This window comes from Protopterus annectens, chromosome 8.part1, assembly GCF_019279795.1.
Source record: "Protopterus annectens isolate FY-2018-M chromosome 8.part1, PAN1.0, whole genome shotgun sequence".
Lineage (NCBI taxonomy): Eukaryota > Metazoa > Chordata > Ceratodontiformes > Protopteridae > Protopterus > Protopterus annectens.
The window spans coordinates 534,003,083-534,027,633 of NC_056742.1; the positions used below are offsets into that span (position 1 = coordinate 534,003,083).

The 24,551-nt window shown below is 41.8% G+C and overlaps 1 protein-coding gene across 1 annotated transcript in view; it reads right to left on the reverse strand.

Moving 5' to 3' along the window:
* Positions 1-24,551, reverse strand: part of NRN1L (neuritin 1 like) — a 760,092-nt gene that overhangs the window by 23,832 nt on the left and 711,709 nt on the right. The window contains exon 2 of the mRNA XM_044082054.1: positions 354-504. Within this exon, the coding sequence (XP_043937989.1) occupies positions 354-504 (151 nt within the window). The remainder of the gene's footprint in view (positions 1-353; positions 505-24,551) is intronic.

A 24,551-nucleotide genomic window follows, 5' to 3' on the forward strand; every position in this document is an offset into this window, starting at 1 on the left:
TGTTCTAAGAGGTTGAGAGGTATGTGTGGGATATATTTATGTCCTAAGGAAGAAAACTCTACTTCCTACAAGTTTGGAGTTAAGCTTTGTCTCCAAATTATTGCCATTTTAAGCCCTGCTAACACAACCAAACAAAAACACCCTTTAAATGGCATGCTAGAGAGGAAACATATTTCTAGGATAAAAATTAACCTGGATAAAGAATAGCAATGTAAGAACTTATTAAAATAATGAGAGAACTCAGATATAGAAATTATTGTCTTTGCTTTGTTTGGTTGTTTGAAGCACTGAGTGTTTTCAGAAATGGTTTCAGTTTATAGCCATCATTAAGATAGTGTGTGGTAAAGACTCACTTGCAGACAGTGTCTAGTTCATGTGTTTCTTCTGTTTCAGTCTGAACGCTCTGAGCCATGCTCTCTCCCAACTTCACAAGGCATTCTGCAAACCCTTTGTATATGGTGTCGCACTTTTGCTCTGATATGCACAGAGGACTGTAGGCTAGGACTGTGAATGAAAAAGGGGATAAAACACATTAATCATCGGACCTGGACTTTGCAGATCATTGCAGTTCTAGTAATTCTCAATAAGGTGCTGTCTCTGCGGTTACCAAATCTAATTTATCTCTCGGTATGCCCAGATGTGTTACATTCATTTAAATTAATATTATTATTCCTGCAGAAAGATGTGCAGTATTTACTAAAACACTCCTCAGTCACCTTCATACACATCCAGTCACCAATCACCTTTCTTTTTTTCCTTATTTTTAAGGAACAGAAGCAAGATCACATGAATTAAACAAGTGGGTGCAGGTAACAGGTGTCTATATCAGTCGTGTTAATTAAGTGTATCACTACACAATTATAACATAACCAACACGCTATGGAAATGAAAACAAACAAAAGTGAAGAATTGTTAAATGGCAAAAGCAAAAACATGCATGTTGGCAGCTACAGAAACACTGCAGCTTATTTCTTATTTTTATTTTATGTATTTTTATTTTTAGAGGTAAAACTGCTTCACAGAATGCCTGTAATAAGCAAATCATGATCACCAAAATCTTTGAAGGTGTGTGTGCATGTGTGTGTGTGTGTGTGTGTGTGTGTGTGTGCATGTGTGCGTGCGTGTGTGTGTGTGTGTGTGTGTGTGTGTGTGTGTGCGCGCGCGCGCGTGTGGAATAACTTTATAAAGCTGAATGTCTGAAACATCAAATGGCATTACTCTGAATAGAAAACTCCAAAACTCCAAAAGCTGAAAAACTTGGCAAACATTCTGTGCAGCAGGAAAGCCCCCACTGCATCCCCCTAGCACCCTGCTAATTATGTATACCAACTACCAGATCACACCACAGCAAGGAAAGGGCAAATACTATGACCTTGCTGGACTGTAATCTCATCGACTTTTCTGTTTTCTGTATTTTCTGTTTGGTGTAATGCCATTCAGCATTTTGTCCATTTGGCTTTATAAATCTCTGGTCTGTGTATGTGTATGTGAGTATTTGATGGGACAAAGAAACTATATCAGGTTGTAAAGCAAGACAAAAAGGTAAAGAAGATAGTCAGACACCCTTCATAAGGGATGGTAGCAATATCCTACTCAGCAGTCCACAGGACATCACAGCCAAATGGGAGGAGTACTTCCAGCAACTTCTGAATGAAGAAAACCCCACAGAAGCTGTACTGTCCCAGATGTAGCCAACGATGATGGAAGAGGAGCAGCCTGCCCTAAAAGAAGTAACCACTAAGGAAAATGAAGTCAGGGAAAGCTGCAAGCTCAGTCGGCTGTAATCAAGGTGTTAAGTGAGTTAGATGGGAAAGGCTCCAGAGGGTATTCCTAGCAGTAGACAGAGAAAGGCATATCCCACATGACGAAAATAAGCACACTAATCCCAATGTACAAGAACAAAGGGAACATCCACGCCTGTGGGCAGTACGGAGGTATCAAACTGTTGTCACACTGCAAGAAAGTTCAGGACTAGATGGTTGATAAATTAATACACACAGTAGCAGAAAATAATATGGGAGATGACCGGTTTGGACACACAGTAGTAGAAAATAATATTGGAGATGACCGGTTTGGACACACAGTAGTAGAAAATAATATTGGAGATGACCGGTTTGGACACACAGTAGTAGAAAATAATATTGGAGATGACCGGTTTGGACACACAGTAGTAGAAAATAATACGGGAGATGACCGGTTTGGATTCAGTTTAAAGAAGCAGCACAACCAACTCAATGTTTGCAGTCAGACCGATAGCTGAGAAGAAGCTAGAGATGAAGAAAGTGTCCAACTGGGCATTCCTAGACTTGGGGAAAGCATATGGCAAGGTCCAAAGAATGCTGATTTGGGCAGTCCTGCAGTGGTTCAAAGTTCCAGAAATATTGCTAAAATTAGTGCAGGCTATGAACAAGGACCCAATGACTGAAGTACAAACAGTGTTCAGTCAAACAGAGGGGTCCCCAGTGGGAGTGGGTGCACATCAGGGTTCAGCTCTGAGCCCAGTGCTGTTCATACTGGAGATGGACTACATTAGCAAACAGGCTAGAGAGGACAGATTGACAAAGTTGCTGTATGCAGATAATGTGGCATTACAGGCTAGTTCCAATTGCAAAGATGTCAAAGAGAGCAGATTACTGATCCAGAAAATGAGACAGCAATTTGGTGAAGAGGATTTGGAACTGATATGAAGAAGGCAGAGGAAAAAGGGCATCCAGCAAAGAGATATCAAGTAGAAAATGGCAAAAAAGCTGTTGATGATGATGGTGTTGTAAAGGATCAGACTGTGATTTACTGATTCAGATGCTGTTATCATATCAATGAATAGACTACCCCCCGTTAGTTTTCAATCAATCATATTGATACAAATGGTGTTAATGCCTGTATATAATGGTGTCATGATACTGAAAGAATTTCAAAAACCATGTTGTTTGTCACAAAGAAGTCCATATTTGTTTATGTGATCGCAGAGATGTTTACATAAAAGTTTTTTTTCAAAGAGTTTTGTTATAGGGCATAGGTTTGTTACAGGTCTGTAACCTTTGTATTCTTAGTGACATACATCCCAATAGGGGCATTGTACTTAATAACTGGTCTGATTAGTGTTGCATATAAGGGACTGATAATTAGTTATTTACAGTATTATTTATTTATTTATTACAGATAATTGCCAATAGAAAAGTACTTCCTGACAACCACTGGCACATTATGGTCAGAAAAGAGGAAGTTATCAAAACAAATTCCAAGGTACTTGATTACATTATTGTTTTGTAGTAATAAGTTGTCTATAAAATATAATGAGGTGAGAGGTGTCTACCAAAAGTGATACCATGACTTTTTCTAACATTTAGTTTTAACGCATTTGTAGTACAGCTAGAGTTTAGTGGTGGAGTTCATTCTGGAGAGTTTGGGTATCAGATTGTGACTTAACAACAACGCCCAATTTACAGTCACTTTGTTAACCAGAGGTCTTGGCTCTTTCCTTGGAGAGCTCAGAAATAAAAGCTGAAAAGGAGAGGTTGAAGTATGGAGTGTTGAGTAACACTGATGAGCACTTTCATATGTTCCCTGGGGCACCTGTAACTCACACTATGTGGGTTCTTTCTTTCAGCCAGTTAGAGATCTATCTTACCACGTTTGAGTCATTTTTTTTAAACATTTAGCTTCAGTATGATACCAACATGGAGAATGGTATTAACTGCCATCGCCAGGTCAAGATATCTCATATACCAACACAACCCAAATGACACATAGCCCACAAACTCAGTGTGCCACTCAACTACAGCCCATAAGGCATAACAACGTACCCAACACTCTAGTCATAGGTGACTCTATAGTCAGGCACACTGATATTCCACTCACCAGGCTAAACAAGGAGAAAGTTACTGTCAGCTGCCACCACATAATGCACGCACTCAGGTCACTCCGCAACAAGTACAAATATGACACTGTCATTGTCCATGTTGGTGTGAATGACCTGAGAATTACCTCCCTGGACTACATGAAAAGAGACATGGAGGAGCTCACCAATCTTGTAGCCCAGGCAGGTATGACCCTAGCCCTGAGTAGCATCCTGCCATCACCCAGAATGATACCACAGTACAAGGACAAAATGATTGACTTCAACAATTGGCTAAGCTTCTGGTGCCATTCTAAGGGGATCCAGTATTTGTCTGCCTGGAATGACATGATCGACAAGCCACGATGCTTTGCCAGAAATGGCCTGCACCTGTCACCCTTGGAATTCCGGATACTGGCTAAGGCTCTTTCCACCCCTATAGTGCTTTTTTTAGGCAAAGTTCAAATGACAAATTCACTACTGTAACAGGTACAAGCAAGCAAAATCTGAGGGTAATGCTACTCAATGCTAGAAGTCTAAACCTCAAAATACACTCACTCGAGGCACTCCTTAAAATGGAGAACATCTACATCTGTGCAGTGACAGAGACCTGGTTCAAGGCTCCAGAGAGCACCCCTGCACTACCAGCCTTCAATTCATACCACACCTTTCGGCCACCTAACCCGGAATGAAGCACTAAAGGTGGAGGCATGCCCATATTCATTAAGGATAGCCACACATCCAGGCTAGTTGCACAACATAATGCATCTGAGATTATCCAAGTGCAACTAACTCTGGGCAAAACCGCAATCCATATTGTAGCTTCCTACAGACCCTCCACCATGCCCCAGGATTCCCACTCCTCATTTCTTGATACACAGGAAGGTATTAGGCTACAACCCTACACCCTAATAATGGGCGATTTCAACTACCCCACCATTAAATGGGAAAACTACTCATTATATTGGGCGACTTCAACTACCCAAACATTGACTGGGAGCACTACTCAAGCCCCAGCACCTTAGCCCAAAGATTCCTGGAAATTATAAACTCAAATGCTATGGAACAACTAGTCACCACTCCCACAAGAGGGGACAACATACTAGACCTGATCATTACCAACATGGGGACTCTATGCTCCACACCAGAAGTATATCCCTCATTGGTAAGATCAGACCATAAATTAATTTCACTGGATGTCCACATCCCGACCCCACCCCAGCCCAGAAAACCACAGTGAAAAACTTCTCAAAAGCGAACTTCTCACTTCTCAAAACTGAAGTGGAATCCTTCAAGGCCCCAGGGCCAGTGGAAACTACAGCCCAAACTGCAGAATCCTATATAAATGCATTCTACAGACATCTCCAGGAATGCATGTATCATGCTATCCCAAACAAAACCAAGACCCAATCATCCAAAGGCAGGCGTCCAGTCTGGTGGACCCCTGCCATAAATAAACTGTACAACAGAAGGAGGAAGCTACTACATGATAGAGCAAAATCCCTAATAGGGAAGGCATCTCTGATCAGTACTAGCAAAAATTACGATCCCTCATAAAATCCTCCAAGGCCAGCTTCGAGAGAAAAATTGCACAGGACACCAAAGACAATCATAAGGCTTTTTTCAGTTATGTTAGAAACCTGGGATGCAACTCCCAGACTTGTTCTGAGTTGATTCTAAATGACAAAAAATACACTGAAGCCACAGACATTGCCAATATCCTGGCAGACAGGTTCAGTGCAAACTTCTCCACCCCCCCCCCAAAAGAGCAAGTATCTATCCCGGCAGAGGGATGCCTCCCAAACATCTCAGATGCTCAGGTGAAGGCTGCCCTCTCCAAAGCAAAAAACACTGCTTCCATGGGACCAGATGGTGTCTCAGGTTGCGTCCTACATGAACTACAAGAGGAACTAATCCCTCAAATAAAACAGCTATACAATCTCAGCCTCACTACAGGATATGTGCCCACAGAATGGTGTACAGCAACAGTGGTCCCAATCCACAAAGGTGGAGACTCTACGGACCCTGGAAACTATCGCCCCATAAGCCTGACTAGCTTAGTCTGCAAGGCTATGGAGAGGATCATCATGGAGCTCATAAACAAAGACATTGGGGACCTACAGACACTAGATCCTACCCAGTTCGGCTTTGTCAAGGGCAGATCCTGCCTTTTGAACCTGGTTGACTTCTTTGAAACAGTCACCAAAGCCATAGATGAAGGGAAGGTAGTCCACACAGCCTATCTGGACCTTGCAAAGGCATTTGACACAATACCCCACTCAGGCATCATAGACAAGCTATCCAGCTTAAATATAAACCCCTATGTCACAAGATGGGTCGCAAACTGGCTCAAAGACAGAACTCACAGAGTGAGAGTTGCTGGAGCCATGTCAGACTCGAAACCGGTCACAAGTGGTGTCCCACAGGGTTCTGTCCTGGGACCACTCTTGTTTGGTATATACTTTTCCGAGGTACAGGCAAACGTGGGAGGACTATGGCTCACCAAGTTCGCAGACGACTGCAAACTGGGTGCCATAATCAACTCTCCAGCTGACACAAACATCCTTCAAAAAGGTCTCACAGAGACAGATAACTGGTGCCAGTGCCATGGTTTAAAGCTAAATGCCAAAAAATGTATAGTCATACCCTTTGGCAAAAACAATGTGCCCACAAATTACCACATAGGCGGAAACCCATTAAGTACAGAGAAAGTTATTAGGGACCTGGGGACCCAAGTTGATAGCAATCTCTCCTTTGAAAACCACATTGCCAAAGTGGTTAGAAAGACCTTCTACATAGCCCACCTCATCACGAAGGGTTTCACATCTAGATCAAAAGAGGTAATCGTGCCCCTTTATTCATCCCTCATCAGGCCCATCATAGAATACAATGCCCCTTTTGGGATGTACCTTACCCGACACCTGCAGCAATTAGAAAGACCCCAAAAGTATCTCACCAAGAGGATCAAGGGTCTCAAACAGATGCCATATGCTGCTCGGTTAAAAAAACTCCAGCTCTACTCAGTTGCATACCGCCTACTTCGAGGCGATCTATGCCTGACATACAAAGCTATGTCAAATCCAGAATTAATGGACATGCTCCACCTCAGAAAATCTAAATCCCTTAGAGCCACACGCTCGAGGAACTTGAACCTCAGTACAGAAATAAATAGAACTTGCTGGAGGGACAAGTTCATAACCCAGAGGCTCCCTTCGCTCTGGAATAGAATTCCAGTTCATGTGAGGCAGAGCACCTCACTGAATCTCTTCAAGAAGAATCTTGATAAGTGGATGGGCGATCGTAGGTTTGTCCCAGGGATTACTCCCGTGTCACTATTAGACAGAGGCACAGTAAACTAAACCTTAAAAAGGGCACAGTATACTCAAATCAAGGGGTGGCATAAGCCATACAGAATCGGGCTAGGCTTATAATTGCCCCAGGGCAGATAGCCTAGTATGAACCTATGAACCTATGTACCAACTCTTTTGCTCAACATTTTCTGGAATTCATAAATTCCAATGCCTTGGATCAACTTATTCACACCCCCACCAGGGGCAGCAATATCCTAGACCTGGTCATTACCAACATGGGCAACCGGTGTTCCATACCAGAGGTCAATTCCTCGTTGGTCAGATCCGACCACAAGCTAATCACCCTAGACATCCACATCCCGCCCCCACCCCCAAATAGGGAAACCACCGTAAAAAACTTCTCCAAAGCCAACTTCACACTTCTTAAGATAGAAGTGGCAAACTTCATGACACCCATGCAGATGGACAATAGAGGTACGACTGCTGAATCCTACACAAATGCACTTTATAAGCACATACACGAGTGCATGGATCATGCTATCCCTAATAGAATCAAGATGCTATTCTCCAAAAAAAAGGAAGCCAATCTGGTGGTCCTCTGCCATAAACAAACTCTACAACAGAAGAAAGAAACTGTTGCAAAAAAGAGTAAAATCCCATGACTGGAGGAACTCCCTGGTCAACCTCAGTAAGAAGCTGAGATCCCCTCATAAAATCCTCCAAAGCTAGTTACGAAAACAAAATTGCCACTAACTCTAAAGACAATCACAAAGCATTCTATAGCTATGTCAAGAATCTCAATGGCAACACTCAGATCTGCTCTGAGTTACAGCACAATGGCACTAAATATACAGAACCAACTGATATTGCCAACATCCTGGCAGATAGGTTCAGTGCTAACTTTACCCCCCCTCACCCCCTAGAGGGCCCATCTCTATACCGGAAGAATGAAAAGTTCCTGTAATCACGGCTGCACAGGTAAAAAACACACTCTCCAAAGCCAAGAACACAGCATCCCTGGGACCTGACAATATCCCAGGCTGCGTTCTACATGAACTACAGAATGAACTGGCACCCTACCTAAGTACCATGTTCGATCATAGTCTCACCTCAGGCTTTATGCCCATTGAATGGCGCACCACGATGGTTATCCCACTCCACAAAGGGGAAGCCATGATGGACCCCGGGAACTACCGCCCCATTAGCCTGACGAGCCCGGTCTGCAAGGCCATGGAACGTATCATCATGAAACTCATAAACTAAGACATTGGTAATCTCCAAACTCTGGACCCTACCCAGTTTGGATTTGTAAAAGGCAGATCATGTCTCCTAAACCTGACTGACTTCTTTGATGCAGTCACCAAAGCCATAGATGAGGGTAAGGTGGTTTACACAGCTTATCTAGATCTCGCCAAGGCTTTCTACACCATCCCCCACTCTGGAATTATAGATGAGCTCACTAAACTAGGTATAAATACCTATGTCACAAGATGGGTTGCCAACTGGCTCACAGACAGAACCCACACTGTGAAAGTAGCAGACTCCAAATCCGACTTCAGACCAGTGTCAAGTGGAGTACCACAGGGTTCAGTCCTGGGTCCTCTCCTGTTTGGTATCTACTTCTCTGAGGTACAGGCTAGCACAGAAGGTCTTTGGCTAACAAATTTTGCAGATGACTGCAAACTAAGAGCCATAATCGAAACTCCTAACGATGTGGACATACTACAAAAGGGCCTCACTGAGACAGATATCTAGTGTCAAAGCCATGGCCTGAAGCTCAATGCCAAAAAGTGTATTGTCATCCCCTTTGGTAAAAGCTCTGTACCCATGAACTACCACATAGCTGGTAGTCTACTTAATGCTGAAAATGTGATAAGAGACCTTGGGACACAGGTGGACAGTAGTCTCTCCTTTGATAATCACATCGCCACAGTGGTCAGGAAATCCTTCTACGTGGCTCACCTCATCACAAACGGTTTCTCATCCAGAAAAAAAGAGGTCATTGTTCCCCTCTACTCATCACTCATTAGACCCATTATAGATTACAACGCCCCTTTTGGTATGTACCTCACAAGACATCTACAACAACTGGGAAGGCCACAGAAATACCTCATAAAGAGGATTACTGGCCTCAAACAAGTTCCTGCGGGAGGGCTTCTGTGCTGGGGGAGATTTGACAATGACTCCTAGCTTGCAGTAATCCATAAATCTGGTTATACATAGGTATTTGTTTTTAGTGAGTAGGTCAGAGAAGTAAATACCAAGCAAAAGTGGTCCTAGCACTAAGTCTTGCAAGACACCACTGATCATTTCATGTTCTATGGTGACCAACACCACATTAGTTTTGTTTTTTAGCCAATTTGTTACCCATTTTACCACAGAGGGGTTTATTTGTAATGCATTTAGTTTACTGATTATGCTAGAATGGAGGATGTTGTTAAATGCATTGCCCAAATTAAGGTAGGCTGTGTATACAGTGTGACTGCTGTAAAAGTTTGTGTTACCTTTCCAAAGAGTTTTATTAAGTTTATTAGTTAGAATCTACCTTTTACAAAACCAAATTGCTATGAATCTAGCCTGATGGGGTTGTTAACGTATATGTTAATCAAGTCTGTTATAATGTGTTATACAGCCTTAAAAATGAAATTCATAAGACTGCTTAGTGTATAGTTTCTGGGTCAGTAGGTCACCTTTATGGAATGTTTATCTCCAAAAGTTAAGCCTGCAGCTATGCTCAGATTGCATAGCATATGGAGAGGTTCCACCAGGGTGCATTTAGTATTATTTATCATACAGCCAGTATGTTACCTGGTGCCATGGAGGAAGGGCTCTTAGTCTTGGACAGCACTTTTATTACATTTTTTTAAATGATGATTGGAGAGGTTGAGAGATATAGAGATCATAGGGCTTTGAAAATTCATCTCAAGACTGAAATTTGCACTAAATTCATTACTATATTGGTAATGCCAATGGGGTCTGACTAGGGTTTGTCATTTAATATGAGTTCTACACCACATGAGGTCTGACCATAAACAAATCACTTTGGATATCCACATGCCACCCCCACCCCTGGACAAGGAAACCACCATGAAATACTTTTCAAAAGCAAACTTCACGTTACTTAAGACGGAGGTGGAAAGTTTCAAAGCCCCCATGCTAAAGGATAACACTGTCCAAGCTGCAAAATCCTTTACTAATGCATTTTACGGGCACCTACAAGAATGCATGGATCATGCTATCCCAAGCAAAACCAAGACTCACTCCTCCAAGAAAAGGAAACCAGTCTGGTGGACGCCTGCCATAAACAAGCTATACAATAGAAGGAGGAAACTAGTACAGAAAAGAGTAAAATCCCAAGAAGGGAAGACATCCCTGATCAGTATCAGCAAGAAACTACCATCCCTCATAAAATCGTCCAAGGCGAGCTGTGAAAGAAAACTTGCCAAGGACTCCAAAGATAACCACAAGGCATTCTTTAGCTATGTCAAGAATCTAAGTGGCAATGCTCAGATCTGCACAGAGTTAGTGCAGAATGGCACAAAATACACTGAACCAACCGATATTGCCAACATCCTGGCAGACAGGTTCAGTGCAAACTTCACCCCCCACTCACCCCCAAAAGGGCCCATAACCATACCAGAAGAATGTAGAGCCCCTGAAATCACAGACACTCAGGTTAAAATAGCCCTCTCCAAAGCCAAAAACACAGCATCAATGGGACCGGACGGTGTCCCAGGCTGCGTCCTACCTGAGCTCAAAGATGAACTAACCCCTCACCTAAACACACTGTTCAAACTCAGCCTCTCCACAGGCTACGTACCCATAGAGTGGTGCATAGCAACAGTTATTCTGCTCCACAAAGGTGGAGCCACAACAGACCCCGGGAACTATCGCCCTATAAGCCTGACTAGCTTGGTCTGCAAAGCTATGGAGCGCATCATCATGGAACTCATTAACAGAGACATTGGGAACCTCCAAACACTGGACCCTTCCCATTTCATCTTTGTTAAGGGCAGATCATGCCTCCTAAACCTGGTGGACTTTTTTGAGACAGTTACCAAGGTTATAGGTGAGGGAAAGGTGGTACACACAGCCTACCTAGACCTCGCAAAGGCCTTCAACACCATTCCCCATTCTGGTATTATAGACAAGCTCACCAGCCTGAACATAAACCCCTATGTCACAAGATGGATTGCCAATTGTCTCACCGACAGAACCCACATGGTGAGAGTTGCGGGAGCTAGGTCTGACTCTAAACCGGTTACAAGTGGCATTCCCCAGGGCTCAGTCCTAGGACCCCTCCTGTTCGGCATATACTTCTCAGAGGTACAGGCAAGCACAGTAGGACTATGGCTGACTAAGTTCACAGACGACTGCAAACTAGGGGCTATAATTGACTCACCGGCTGACACAGACATCCTCCAAAAGGGTCTCCCTGAGATGGATACCTGGTGTCAAAATCATGGCCTCAAGCTAAATGCCAAAAAGTGCATAGTTATTCCCTTTGGAAATAACAAAGTACCTACAAACTACATCATAGGTGGTCGTCCCTTAAATATGGAAAATGTAATAAGGAATCTGGGGACCCAAGTAGATATTAATCTCTCCTTTGATAATCACATTGCCAAAGTGGTTAGAAATTTCTTCTATGTGGCCCACCTAATCACAAAAGGGTTTGCATCCAGATCAAAAGAGGTCATTGTGCCCCTCTACTCATCACTCATCAGACTCATCATAGAGTACAACACACCATTTGGGATGTACCTTACAAGACACCTGCAACAGCTGGAACGACCACAGAAGTACCTCACCAAGGGGATCACTGGCCTCACAGATGCCCTATGCAGCTCGACTGAAGAAACTCCAGCTGTACTCAGTTGCATACCGCCTGCTCAGAGGTGATCTCTGCCTGACATACAAGGCCATGTCCAACCCAGAATTGATGGACATGCTCAACCTAAAGAAAACCTTATCCCCTCGAACCACACGCTCTAGGGATCTAAACCTCACCACAACAGTAGATAGGACGTGCTGGAGGGATAGATTCCTGTCCCAGAGACTTCCCATGCTTTGGAACAAGATTACAATCTACATTAGGCAGAGCTCCTCGCTAGTGCTCTTCAAGAGAAACCTTGACGAGTGTATGGGAAACAGAAAGTTTACCCCGGGGATCACTTCAGTGGCTCTGCTGGACAGAGGCACAGGGAACTAATCTAAGGGGCGGCCAAAGCCAACACATTCTGGTTAGGCTTATAAATGCCTTCGGGCAGATAGCCTAGTACCTACCTATGAACCTATGAACCTAAACATTCTTGAGTGCTGTTTCTTAGTTTTTTAACATAACTAAAAAAGGATTTGCAATTGTCTTTGGTTTCAACCTGAGTTCATGGGCTGTCTTCATGGATCTAATAGTTTTTTTGCTGTTGTTGTTTTGTTTTTCTTCATCTTAATTGTCAGTCTGATTCAAAATACTTTTCTTGACCTGGGGGTCTTCAGATCTATTGTGTACTCTAAGAACTTTTTTCCTTTATTTTTCTTTTTTATTTTATTTTATTTATGTCGTTGGACCACCAGAGTGGTTTGCTTTTAAATGACACAGTGTATTTGGATCTAGATGTGACTGGCAATTCTATACATTTATTTAAGTGGGTATAAAACTCTTTTGCAAATCTATCTGCTGAAGTAATGTCTGGAGTGATGTTACAAGTGAATTTCAAAGCTTCAGCACATAATTTTCTAGTCATTTGCTTGAAGTCATTGAAATATATTGGTTTCAGGGAAGATTAGTTTGAGGGAGAAGGTTACTTGCCTATGCTCCGGCCGAACTGGACATGGAGTTACCGACGGGGATGTGCATGACTGCACTAACCCTGAGGTTGCAGTACTATGGAGTAAAGGGACAACTTGGCTGTAGTGGCCCCTCAACCAATCCATAAATACATCTAACAGGTTCTTTAGGACCGTGGGATATGCTGTCAGGTAACTGTATCATGTTTTCCCTTAACTCCTTGATGTGCATTTCTATAACCTCCTTTAATATGTGGCTTTCATATGTCCTTCCTTTCTACACACAAGCTGGCATACTTTCTTCTTTGCCTTCTGTACAGACAGAAAAAAATAATTTATTGAGAAGGTCTGCTTTTTCCCCAATCCTCAGTGCACTCCCCCCCCCCCCATCTCCAATCTCTGTACCCTGTCTTGACTTTCATCCTTTCTGCTATGTATTTAAAGAATCCTTCCTTTCCTATGTGTGTTCTTTCCGCTAAATGATTGACGAGGTGAGCTTCATTAGTAAACTGTGCACTCACATGAATTTGATCAACAATACCCATATATATGAAGACACCATACATTAGGAGTATGGGTTAAAAAGGATTTTGGTATGGCAGCTAAGGATATGTGGGAAGATACTAAACAAAAGATAATAAAAACAGAGACAATGGAAGGTCTTGTTTATGGATATAGATAATCAAAAATACAAAATACAAGCAGTGAAAATGTTTTTAGTCCCTTTAGTTTTGTATACAGATCTGTCATATTTTTATTTTTATCAACCAGAAGAGAAGTTGTGGACAGTAATTAATAAGGAGTTGTAGAAATTTATCAAGGAGGGGAAATGGCAAGAGTTAAAAGAGATAAACTGATCCTTCCAACAGAACACGGGAGTTTATGATTGCCTGATCTGAAGGGATATTTTAGAGTTACACAGTTAAAAAAAAGATATATATATATATATATATATATATATATATATATATATATATATATATATATATATGGATCACCTTCAGATGCCCGAAACGCCAAACCGCCGACACACAAATCACCGACACCAAAAGACCGACAACAAAAAATACCGACAACGCAAAACACCGAATACCATTACACCAACACACTACACGTAAACAACAAAGTACACTACATAACATATCCACTATCCCTAACCCAAACCCTAACCCTAAGGTCCGACACTAGACACTTACCCTACCTGCACCCTAACCCTAACTCACTTACCCACCCCTAACCCCAAGATCCGACACTACCACACACTCACCCTACCTGCACCCTTACCCTAACTCACTTAACCCACCCCTAAACCCACAGTCCCTCACTATCGCACACACACCCTAACGCACTTAACCCACCCCTAAACCCACAGTCCCTCACTATCGCACACTTACCTGTCCGCTCCCTAACACTAAATCCCTCACTCTATCGCACACTTACCGAGTCCGTCGGGTTCTCACCTTGTCGGTCATCTGCGTTGTCAGTGTTTTCGACCCGTCGGATTCCGTGTCGGTGAAATGCGATTTCGGGCATCTGAAGGTGACCCATATATATATATATATATATATATATATATATATATATATATATATATATATATAAACAGCACAAGCAGAAAGATATAATTCATAGGTTCATAGGTTCATAGGTTTATACTAGGCTATCTGCCCTAAGGCATTTATAAGCCTAGCCCAGAGTTTTTGTGGCTTACGCCACCCCTTATGTTAAAAAATACTGTGCCCATTAGTTTGTTGTGCCTCTGTCCAGCAGTGACACAGAGATGATTCCCAGGGTAAACCTACGATCTCCCATCCACTGGTCAAGATTTCTCTTGAACAGAGCCAGCGAGGTGCTCTGCCTCACATGGATCGGGATTTTATTCCACAACATAGGGAGTCTCTGGGTGACAAATCTATCCCTCCAGCATGTCCTATTTATATCCGTGCTAAGGTTTAAGTCGCTTGCTCTAGTGGATCTGGTAGATTTGGATTTTTTGAGGTGGAGCATGCCCATTAATTCCGGGTTGGACATGGCCTTGTATGTCAGGCACAGGTCACCTCTGAGCAGACGGTATGCGACTGAATAGAGCTGGAGTTTCTTCAGTCTGGCAGCATATGACAGATTTTGGAGTCCCTTTATCCTTTTGGTGAGGAACTTTTGGGGTCTCTCCAATTGCTGCAGGTGTCGGGTGAGATACATCCCGAATGGGGCATTGAACTCGATCATTGGTCTGATAAGTGAAGAGTACAGGGGAACAATAACCTCACTTGATCTGCATGTGAATCCCTTCATGATCAGGTGGGCAATGTAGAAGGTTTTTCTAACCACTTTAGCAATGTGAGTGTCAAAAGAAAGGCCACTGTCAACCTGGGTCCCCAGGTCCCTGATAACCTCTTCTGTGCTTAGTGGATTGCCACCTATATGGTAGCTTGGGGTTACCTTGTTTTTCCCGAAGGGTATGACTATACATTTTTTGGCATTTAACTTCAGGCCATGGCTCTGGCACCAGCTATCAGTTTCCGTGAGACCCCTCTGAAGGATATCTGTGTTCGATGTACTTTCCACTATGGCTCCCAGTTTGCAGTCATCTGCAAACTTTGTCAGCCATAGTCCTCCTATGTTAGCCTGTACTTCTGAGAAGTAGATGCCGAACAACAGGGGGCCAAGGACTGAGCCCTGTGGGACACCACTTGTGACCGGCTTGGAGTCTGACATGGCGCCAGCTACTCTAACCCTGTGGGTTCTGTCCTTTAGCCAGTTTGCAACCCATCTTGTGACATATGGGTTTACATTTAAGCTGGTAAGTTTCTCTATAATACCCAAGTGGGGTATTGTGTCGAAAGCTATTACAAGGTCAAGGTAGGCTGTATGGACTGCCTTTCCCTCATCAATGGCCTTGGTGACTGTTTCAAAGAAGTTGACCAAGTTCAAAAGGCATGATCTGCCCTTGACAAAGCCAAACTGGGTTGGGTCCAATGTCTGCAAGTCCCCTATGTCTTTGTTTATGAGTTCCATTATGATCCTCTCCATAGCTTTGCAGACCAGGCTTGTTAAGCTTATGGGGCGGTAATTACCAGGGTCCGTAGAGGCACCGCCTTTGTGGAGTGGAACCACAGTTGCCGTACGCCACTCCTTGGGCACGTATCCTGTGGTAAGGCTAAGATTAAACAGCTGCCTTATGTGCGGGTTTAGTTCTTCATTGAGTTCGTGTAGCACACAGCCGGGGACACCATCCGGTCCCATTGATGCTGTGTTTTTAGCTTTAGAGAGAGCAGCTTTCACCTGCGCATTGGAGATGTCTGGGAGGCTGCACTCCGCTGGGATAGTTATCTCTCCTTTTGGGGGGGGGGGGTGAAGTTTATTTTATTTATTTTATTTTATTTTACATTTGTTGACCGGGCTAGTATAGCTGGATATATGTCGATTTTCAGTAGAGGCCCGGGGAGATAAGCTCCACTTATAAAACTTTTGTGATGTTAAGTAAAAACTATTAAGAACTACATTCAAATATAGTAACATAATAATAGGCTAAAAAAAAACATTTTTGAAGAAGAAGAAATTACTCAAGTGGCACAAAAAAATAATGGAGTGAACAAGTAATGTAGAACATGACAAGAGGTATGCAATAAACATGTACATAGAGAGGGATAACGGAAAATAGATGAAAAGAAAGTGAACTTAGTCATGGGTGAAGTAAGTCAGACGAACAAGAAGTAATGTTAGTCAGGATTGGTACAGGGGCACAGCCATTGTGTTTTGAGGTAAAGCTTGAGTTTCTTTTTAAAGAGAGACTTTGAGGGAATAGATGAGATTTCAGAGGGAAGCAGGTTCCAATATTTTCCAACAGTGTTTGAGAAAAGAGACTCTCCGGCCTTGTTGTTTGACTTGACAGTGTCTATAAGAAGTTTGTGTGCAGATCGCACACAAACAGGTTGTGGTATGGGTGAATCAGGCTGGATAGTATAGGGGTTTTGTCAGGTTGATAAAGAATTTGATGGGCTATGCTAAGCTGGTTAGTTTTTAGTTGCTGTTGATATTCCAGACAGCCTAGTTGTTTTAAATTAGTACAGTGGTGGGTTCTGTACGGATTTCCTGTGGCAAATCTGGATATGTTGTGGTAGGAGTTTTCTGGTTTTGACAGATTACTTTTTGATAATTTGGTAAAAATGGGGGAGGCATAGAGAAGGGGTGAGATGAGGTGGGAGTGGGCTATAGTTGTTCTAGATTCTGGAGTGAGGAAAGGTTTGATTCTGTAAAGAGAGCCTATTTTTTTGTTAATGCTTTTTAGTGTGTTGTTAATATGGGCATTGAAGTTAAGGTTGTTGTTAATGGTAATGCCTAGTAGTTTGGTAGTTGACTCTTGTGATATAGGTGTGCCATTTGTTGATGTTATTGTAAAGTCAATGAGGGGAGATTTGCTTGAAGGTGTAAAGAGGAGCAGTTTAGTTTTTTTAGGGTTGAGTAGTAGACAGTGCTGGGAAAACCAGTCTTCTACAGTGTTAAATATGTGTTGTATGAGAGAGTGAAGGTGTGATACAGATGTGGCTGAACAGATAAGCATTGAATCGTCTGCATACTGTATACATGTGGCTTGAGGGCCACATGATGTAGGTCATTGATAAATAAAGAAATAGGAGAGGACCTAGTATAGACCCTTGTGGGACTCCAATGTTGACAGGTAGCAGGGAGGATAGAGTGGAGTTCCAGAGTACTGCTTGATGTCTGTTTTGTAAGTAGGACTTAAACCAGTTAATAGATTGGGAATCAATTGATGCGGATTGGAGAATGTGAATGAGTATTTGTTGGTTGACCATGTCAAAGACTTTGGATAGGTCTAGGAAAAGTGCTGAGGAGAGGGTGTTATTGTTGCGATTTTTCTTGATTTTGTCGGTAAAGGAGAGGAGGGCAGTGGTGGTACTGTGGGATGGTCTGAAACCGTGCTGGGTGTTAGAGAGTAGGTTATTGTGGAGAATGTGTTGAAGCAGTTGTTTGTGTATACACCTTTCCATGATCTTGGATAAGGGCGAAAGAAGGGCTATGGGGCAGTAATTAGATATTTCAGTAGAATTTCCACCCTTATGGAGTGGGATAATGTGGGAGATTTTCCAGAGTTTAGGGACATATCCTTCAGTGATAGTTCTGTTGATCAGAATTGAAATTGGTAAGGCTATTGCTTTAGCTGCTAATTGCAAGTATTCTGCGGGTAATAGGTCAGCAGAGGGAGTACATGGTTTGAGTTTTTTTAGAAGGGAGAGAATATAAGTTGTTGGGACTGGTTGGAAGTAAAAAGGAGGGGGTGGATTTAGGTTGCTCATTGACATGTTTGCATTTTTTATGGGAAGTTGACTTGCTAAGGTTTGAATAGTTTCTATGAAGAAGGAATTAAAGGAATTTGCTGTTTGGTTGGGGTTATTTATGTCAGAGCTTTGTGGGTTGGGTGTGACAGGTTTACTTGGTTGTAGTAATTGATTTATGGTTGACCAGAATTTTTGGGGGTTGTTTTGGGGAGAATGTTGTGGTTTCAGGTAGTAATTTTTTTTATCGTTCATTATTAATTTTTTGGTCTCATTTCTTAGTTGCTTAAAGTTTTGGTAGTCTGTGGTGTTTTTAGTTAAGCGAGATTTGTTCCAGGCTTTATTCCTGAGAGTGATTTTTTGTTTGGTTTCTAATGATAGCCAGGGGGCAGGTTTAGCTTTAATTCTGATGGAGCGTGTGGGAGCATGGTAGTTGAGGATAGTTGGAAACTTATCATTAAAGACATCAACAGCTTCATCTAGTGGAAGATGTTTTAAGGGTGTCCAGTTGCATGCTTCTAGTTCATTTTGAAACATCTCCACGTTGAAATTTTTTTTGGATCTGATTGTTCTGGTTATTATTTGGGTAGGAGGGTTGGTTTTAAGCCTGATGATGTAGGTTAGTAAGTGGGCACTTATTTCATCAGGGAGTGTTCCTGTTTTGTAGGTATGGGGTTGGTTGTTGGTGAGTATCCAGTCTATGGTACTTTCTTTTTTGTTAACTTTATTTATTCTAGTGGGGGCGGTGATGGTCTGAGAGAATTCATAAAGGTTAATATGGCTAGTAGGTTGTTTGTTGTTACAAGATTCCCAATCGATGTTTACATCACCTAAGATGATTATCTCTTGGGGTAAGTTTAGTGATAGCCAACATAGGATTTTTTCAATGGTGGTAATGTTATTACCTGGGGAACATAAATGCAGATAATATAGATTGATTTGACTGGGTTTATATCTAGTTTGGTAATAAGAAGTTCAGCGTTTGAGTCCTGGGGAGGTTTTTGGTGGTATGTGGTTATTTGAAGGTTGGATTTAAATAATATGGCAATACCTCCACCTTTTTTTGATTCTCTGTCGAGACGTAAGATGTTATAGCCAGGAGGAATGATTTCACTGTCTTTTGTTGGGGGTTTTAACCAGGTTTCTGTTAGACAAATAATATCAAAGGAGTACAACTGTAGGAGAGCATGTAGTTGAGTTGTTTTATTGTTAATGCTACGTATGTTAAGGTTGGCTATTGAGAGTGAGTTTTTGGGTTGTCTAAGCAGAGGGTTAACAATGGGGTCTAGTTTACTGGTTTGATTTAAGGGGGAGTCAGTTGGGCCTGGGTTTGGGTGAATATCTCCATTCTTAAGTAGGAGGAGTAGGGTTAGGTAGGTAGTTTTTGTATATTTACTATGTGGGAGGGTATCCATATGGGATTAGGGTATACAAGTTTGATGTGGGTAGTTCTATGATATTTGGGTAATAGATAGCTAGGTATTGAGGTTACATTGATGTGATGGTTAGGGTAGATAGGAGTTATTGAGGAAGTTTGTTTATGTGGTGTGTTAAGGTGTGAGAGTAGTGGTTTTTCATAGGAGGTAGTAAGGTGTGTTAATAGTAGAGTGAGAGTAAGAGAGACCATGATTGTGGTATGTTTGAGTGCTAGTGTGTGAAGTTTAAACATTGTAAAGGTAGATATTAATTATAGTTACTAGTACAAGTGTTGTGGGTGTGGTATTGTTAGACTAGTTAAGTGGTATATGTGAAAAGGGTGTGGTTATGGATAGAGGTATTGGGAGAAGAGAGAGCGGATTGGATAGTTGTAGTTGGGTTGTAATTGGAGGAACAGGAGGGGGGAGTGTCTAGGTAGGTATATCTGTAGATGCACTGGGGGTGGGTGGGATTTGGGGGTAGGGTAGGGGTGCTGAGTGAGCCCGCAGGGCGAACGGAGCGGGTAGAGACAAGACAGAGAAGTTGGCAAGGAAACAATCAGTAATACAGGTAGCTATGGTAAGAATAGGTAAGTTATGAGTGATGATGTTACAGGAAAAAGAAGAAGATAGGCTTCCTGAGGGGTAAGCACTAAAAGGTACCAGGTAAAATGGAGTGGGAACAAATAAGATGTTTGGTAGTAGAGGCTTTCAAAATTAGCTCAGTAGCTTAGGGAGAGGGAGAGAGATAGATTGGGGAAAGGCGCCCCCTAGTGGGCAGGACAGGGAAAAGGATGAGTTTTTTCAGTTTGCACTGAACCTGTCTGCCAGTATGTTGGCAATATCTGTGGGTTCAGTGATTTTTGTATTATTTTGGACTAATTCTGAGCATATCTGGGAGTTTCCACCCAGGTTTCTAACATAGCTGAAGAAGGCCTTATGATTGTCTTTTGAATCTATGGCAATTTTTCTCTCAAACTTGGCCTTGGATGATTTTATGAGTGCTCGTATTTTTTTACTAATAATGATCAAAGGTGTCTTCTCTTTTATGGATTTTGCTCTATCATGTAACAGCTTTCTCCTCTTATTGTAAAGTTTGTTTATGGCTGGGGTCCACCAGACTGGATGCTTGCCCTTAGTGGAAAGAGTCTTGGTTTTATTAGGGATTGCCTGATCCATGCAGTCCTGGAGGTGTTCGTAGAAGGCATTTGTAAGGGCTTCCGCAGCTTGGGTTGTGGTTTCCACTGGCTCGGGGGCCTTGAAGGATACCACACCAGTCTTGAGTAGTGTGAAGTTTGCTTTAGAGAAGTTCTTCACTGTGGTCTTTTTTGTTTGGGGTGGGGGCGGGATGTGGATATCCAGTGAGATTAGTTTATGATCTGATCTCACCAATGAGGGATATACTTCCGGTGTGGAGCATTTTGTCCCCATGTTTGTGATGATGAGATCTAGTATATTTTCTCCTCTTGTGGGAACAGTGACTAGTTGTTCCATGGCATTTGAATTTATGAACTCCAGGAACCTTTGGGCTAGAAAGTTTGGGCTTGAGTAATGTTCCCAGTCTATATTCGGGTAGTTGAGGTCACCCAATATAATGGTGTTTGGAGATACATTTATACCCTCCAGTGTCTTCAGGAAGGCTGTGTGGGGTTCCTGAGTTTGAGAGGGTGGCCTGTAGCATGCTACAAATTGTAGAGCAGTTTTGCCTATGGTTAATTGCACCTGGATGGTTTCCGATGCTTCGTGCATTGCCACCAACCTGGAGGTGTGGGTATCCTTGATGAATATGGATACACCCCCTCCTTTTGTGGTGTGGTCCGGGTTTTGGGGTCGGAACGCATGATATGAGGTAAAACCTAATAGTGCCGGGGTGCTCTCAGGAGCCTTGAACCAGGTTTCAGTCACAGCACAGACATCGAAAGAGATGATAATGAAGCAGTGGGAAAAGGCAAGAAATAAGGAGAGATTGAGATTACGGATGCAGATCATTAAGGAGAATAACAACAGCTCGTTAAAGAGAATAACAACAGCCATACAGCTGTACAGAATATTATATTCATAAAGGAGCAGAAAGTATACTAAGAACCAAGCCAACACAGGAATGAAGAAAGATCTGCCAATAGCAATGACTGCAATTAGGAGTAGAGAGAAAAGGCAAGAGGGGTCTGGAATTTACTGCAGAAAACTGGCAAAGGAACCACAATATACGGAGCAAATAACTGGAGAGGGAATAGTAGTATTAAAGGAGGAGGTCAACAAGACGTCTGGACTGCAGGCCACAGACTGCCTTCCCTACCAGGGACTGATATTACAATACAGGCAGAGAGAGGGATAGAGCAATCCTAAGTGAAAGCCCTGTTCTGGTAGAGTTTGTAAATATATTACAATACAGGCAGAGAGAGGGACAGAGCAATCCTAAGTGAAAGCCCTGTTCTGGTAGAGTTTATAAATATATTACAATACAGGCAGCGAGAGGGACAGAGCAATCCTAAGTGAAAGCCCTGTTCTGGTAGAGTTTATAAATATATTACAATACAGGCAGCGAGAGGGACAGAGCAATCCTAAGTGAAAGCCCTGTTCTGGTAGAGTTTATAAATATATTACAATACAGGCAGAGAGAGGGACAGAGCAATCCTAAGTGAAAGCCCTGTTCTGGTAGAGTTTATAAATATATTACAATACAGGCAGAGAGAGGGACAGAGCAATCCTAAGTGAAAGCCCTGTTCTGGTAGAGTTTATAAATATATTACAATACAGGCAGAGAGAGGGACAGAGCAATCCTAAGTGAAAGCCCTGTTCTGGTAGTTTGTAAATATATTACAATACAGGCAGAGAGAGGGACAGAGCAATCCTAAGTGAAAGCCCTGTTCTGGTAGAGTTTATAAATATATTACAATACAGGCAGAGAGAGGGATAGAGCAATCCTAAGTGAAAGCCCTGTTCTGGTAGAGTTTATAAATATATTACAATACAGGCAGAGAGAGGGACAGCACAATCCTAAGTGAAAGCCCTGTTCTGGTAGAGTTTATAAATATATTACAATACAGGCAGAGAGAGGGACAGCACAATCCTAAGTGAAAGCCCTGTTCTGGTAGAGTTTATAAATATATTACAATACAGGCAGAGAGAGGGACAGCACAATCCTAAGTGAAAGCCCTGTTCTGGTAGAGTTTATAAATATATTACAATACAGGCAGAGAGAGGGACAGCACAATCCTAAGTGAAAGCCCTGTTCTGGTAGAGTTTATAAATATATTACAATACAGGCAGAGAGAGGGACAGCACAATCCTAAGTGAAGGCCCTGTTCTGGTAGAGTTTATAAATGAATCTAGAACGGAAGCCACTGTTAAATGGGATAATGAGTAAGGCGTATAAAATGCTGCATAATAACAATTGAATCAATCAGTTGAGGTTAGAAGAGATTAGGAAGAGAGATTTGATAACCAATTATTAAGGAAAAATGGCAGGACATATGTATGGCTCCCAAATATGCTGCAAAGTCTAGAAGATTTAGGATTTTTTGTTGGAAGTGTTTGCATAGCTATTTTATACCCCAAGCAGACTATAAAGAATTTTCCCCAATTATATGGCAAATGTTGGAGGTGTGATGGGAACAGACAGTAAACTCGGAACATATGTTTTGAGAGTGTAATGGGTTGGCAGACTTTAAAAAAACTTCCCACAGAGTACAATGTCAGGAATACTGGGCGAGCAAATGTGTGCAACTACAGAATTTTTTTTTTTTTTTAGTTGGGATACAGGATGTGAATTGCCTAGACATATTAAGGCCTTGTTACATTTAATTCTGGTGGCTGCCAAAAAAGCATCTATTCGAAAATGGAAATCAAATTCTAAACCAACTGTATTTGAAGTATTGAACACTTTAACAGTGATTAAATAACTTGAACTAAGATCTTTAGAAAAGGGTACGAGCAAATTACACAGAGAAAATGAAAAGTGTGGGAATAATGCATGCAGAATAATGTTTTGGAGGAGGAGTGAGGTGGGACTTATCAATTTATGTAATGTTGAATTGATAAATATACAAAGGAATATATGTGCTGTATAATGTTTGCAATTGGGAATACGTTAATATGATTTATTTCACTTTATTTAAATGTATATTTGCCTATGTGTTAAGTGATAACTCAACAATGGTATTACAATAAAAATACACAGAAAATGAAAGTGATGACGTTACCCAAACACTGCCAAATACTTACTTTTTTATTTATTTATTTCACATTTCTTAACCAGGTTAGTCCAACTGAGTTTGCAAACAAACCCATTTTCAGTGGAGACCCGAGGGGAAAACATAAGTAAAGATAACGTGACAGTATACAAATATTAAACAACAATCACAATAGAAAATAATTGTAAAAAAGAAAAGGTTATTAACTATTTGCATTTCATTGATAGTAAGCAACCCATTTCCAGTGGAGACGCAAGGGGAAAGAGACCCAGCAAACATAAGCAAAGATAAACATACAGGACAAAAACTATTAAAAATAACAATGCAAATACAAAATTAATTATAAAGAGAAAAACAAAAGAAAAAATTATAAACATTATGGGTTGCATTGATAGCAGTGGTCTAAATTTACTAAGTATGAGAGTAAAAACAAAAAGATAATTGTTCAAAAGAAGTAAAATGTACAGACATTGATAGGAAGTTGGGGGGGCATAAATAATGTGGAAAATGGGAGAGGGAGAGAAAGGAGGGGGCTGTAGTAGTAGAGTTGAGGGTTTAGGTGATTAGTTAAAGCAGAAGTTACTAAAGGAGAAAGAAAGTTAGGGGATGCAACAGCTTATACAGTATTACAGACTAGGAGTACGTGTGAACAAAATTTCAAGTTTAGTAGGTGGGATTTAAGGTCCTTTTTAAAACAGGGAAAGGAAAGGTTGGAT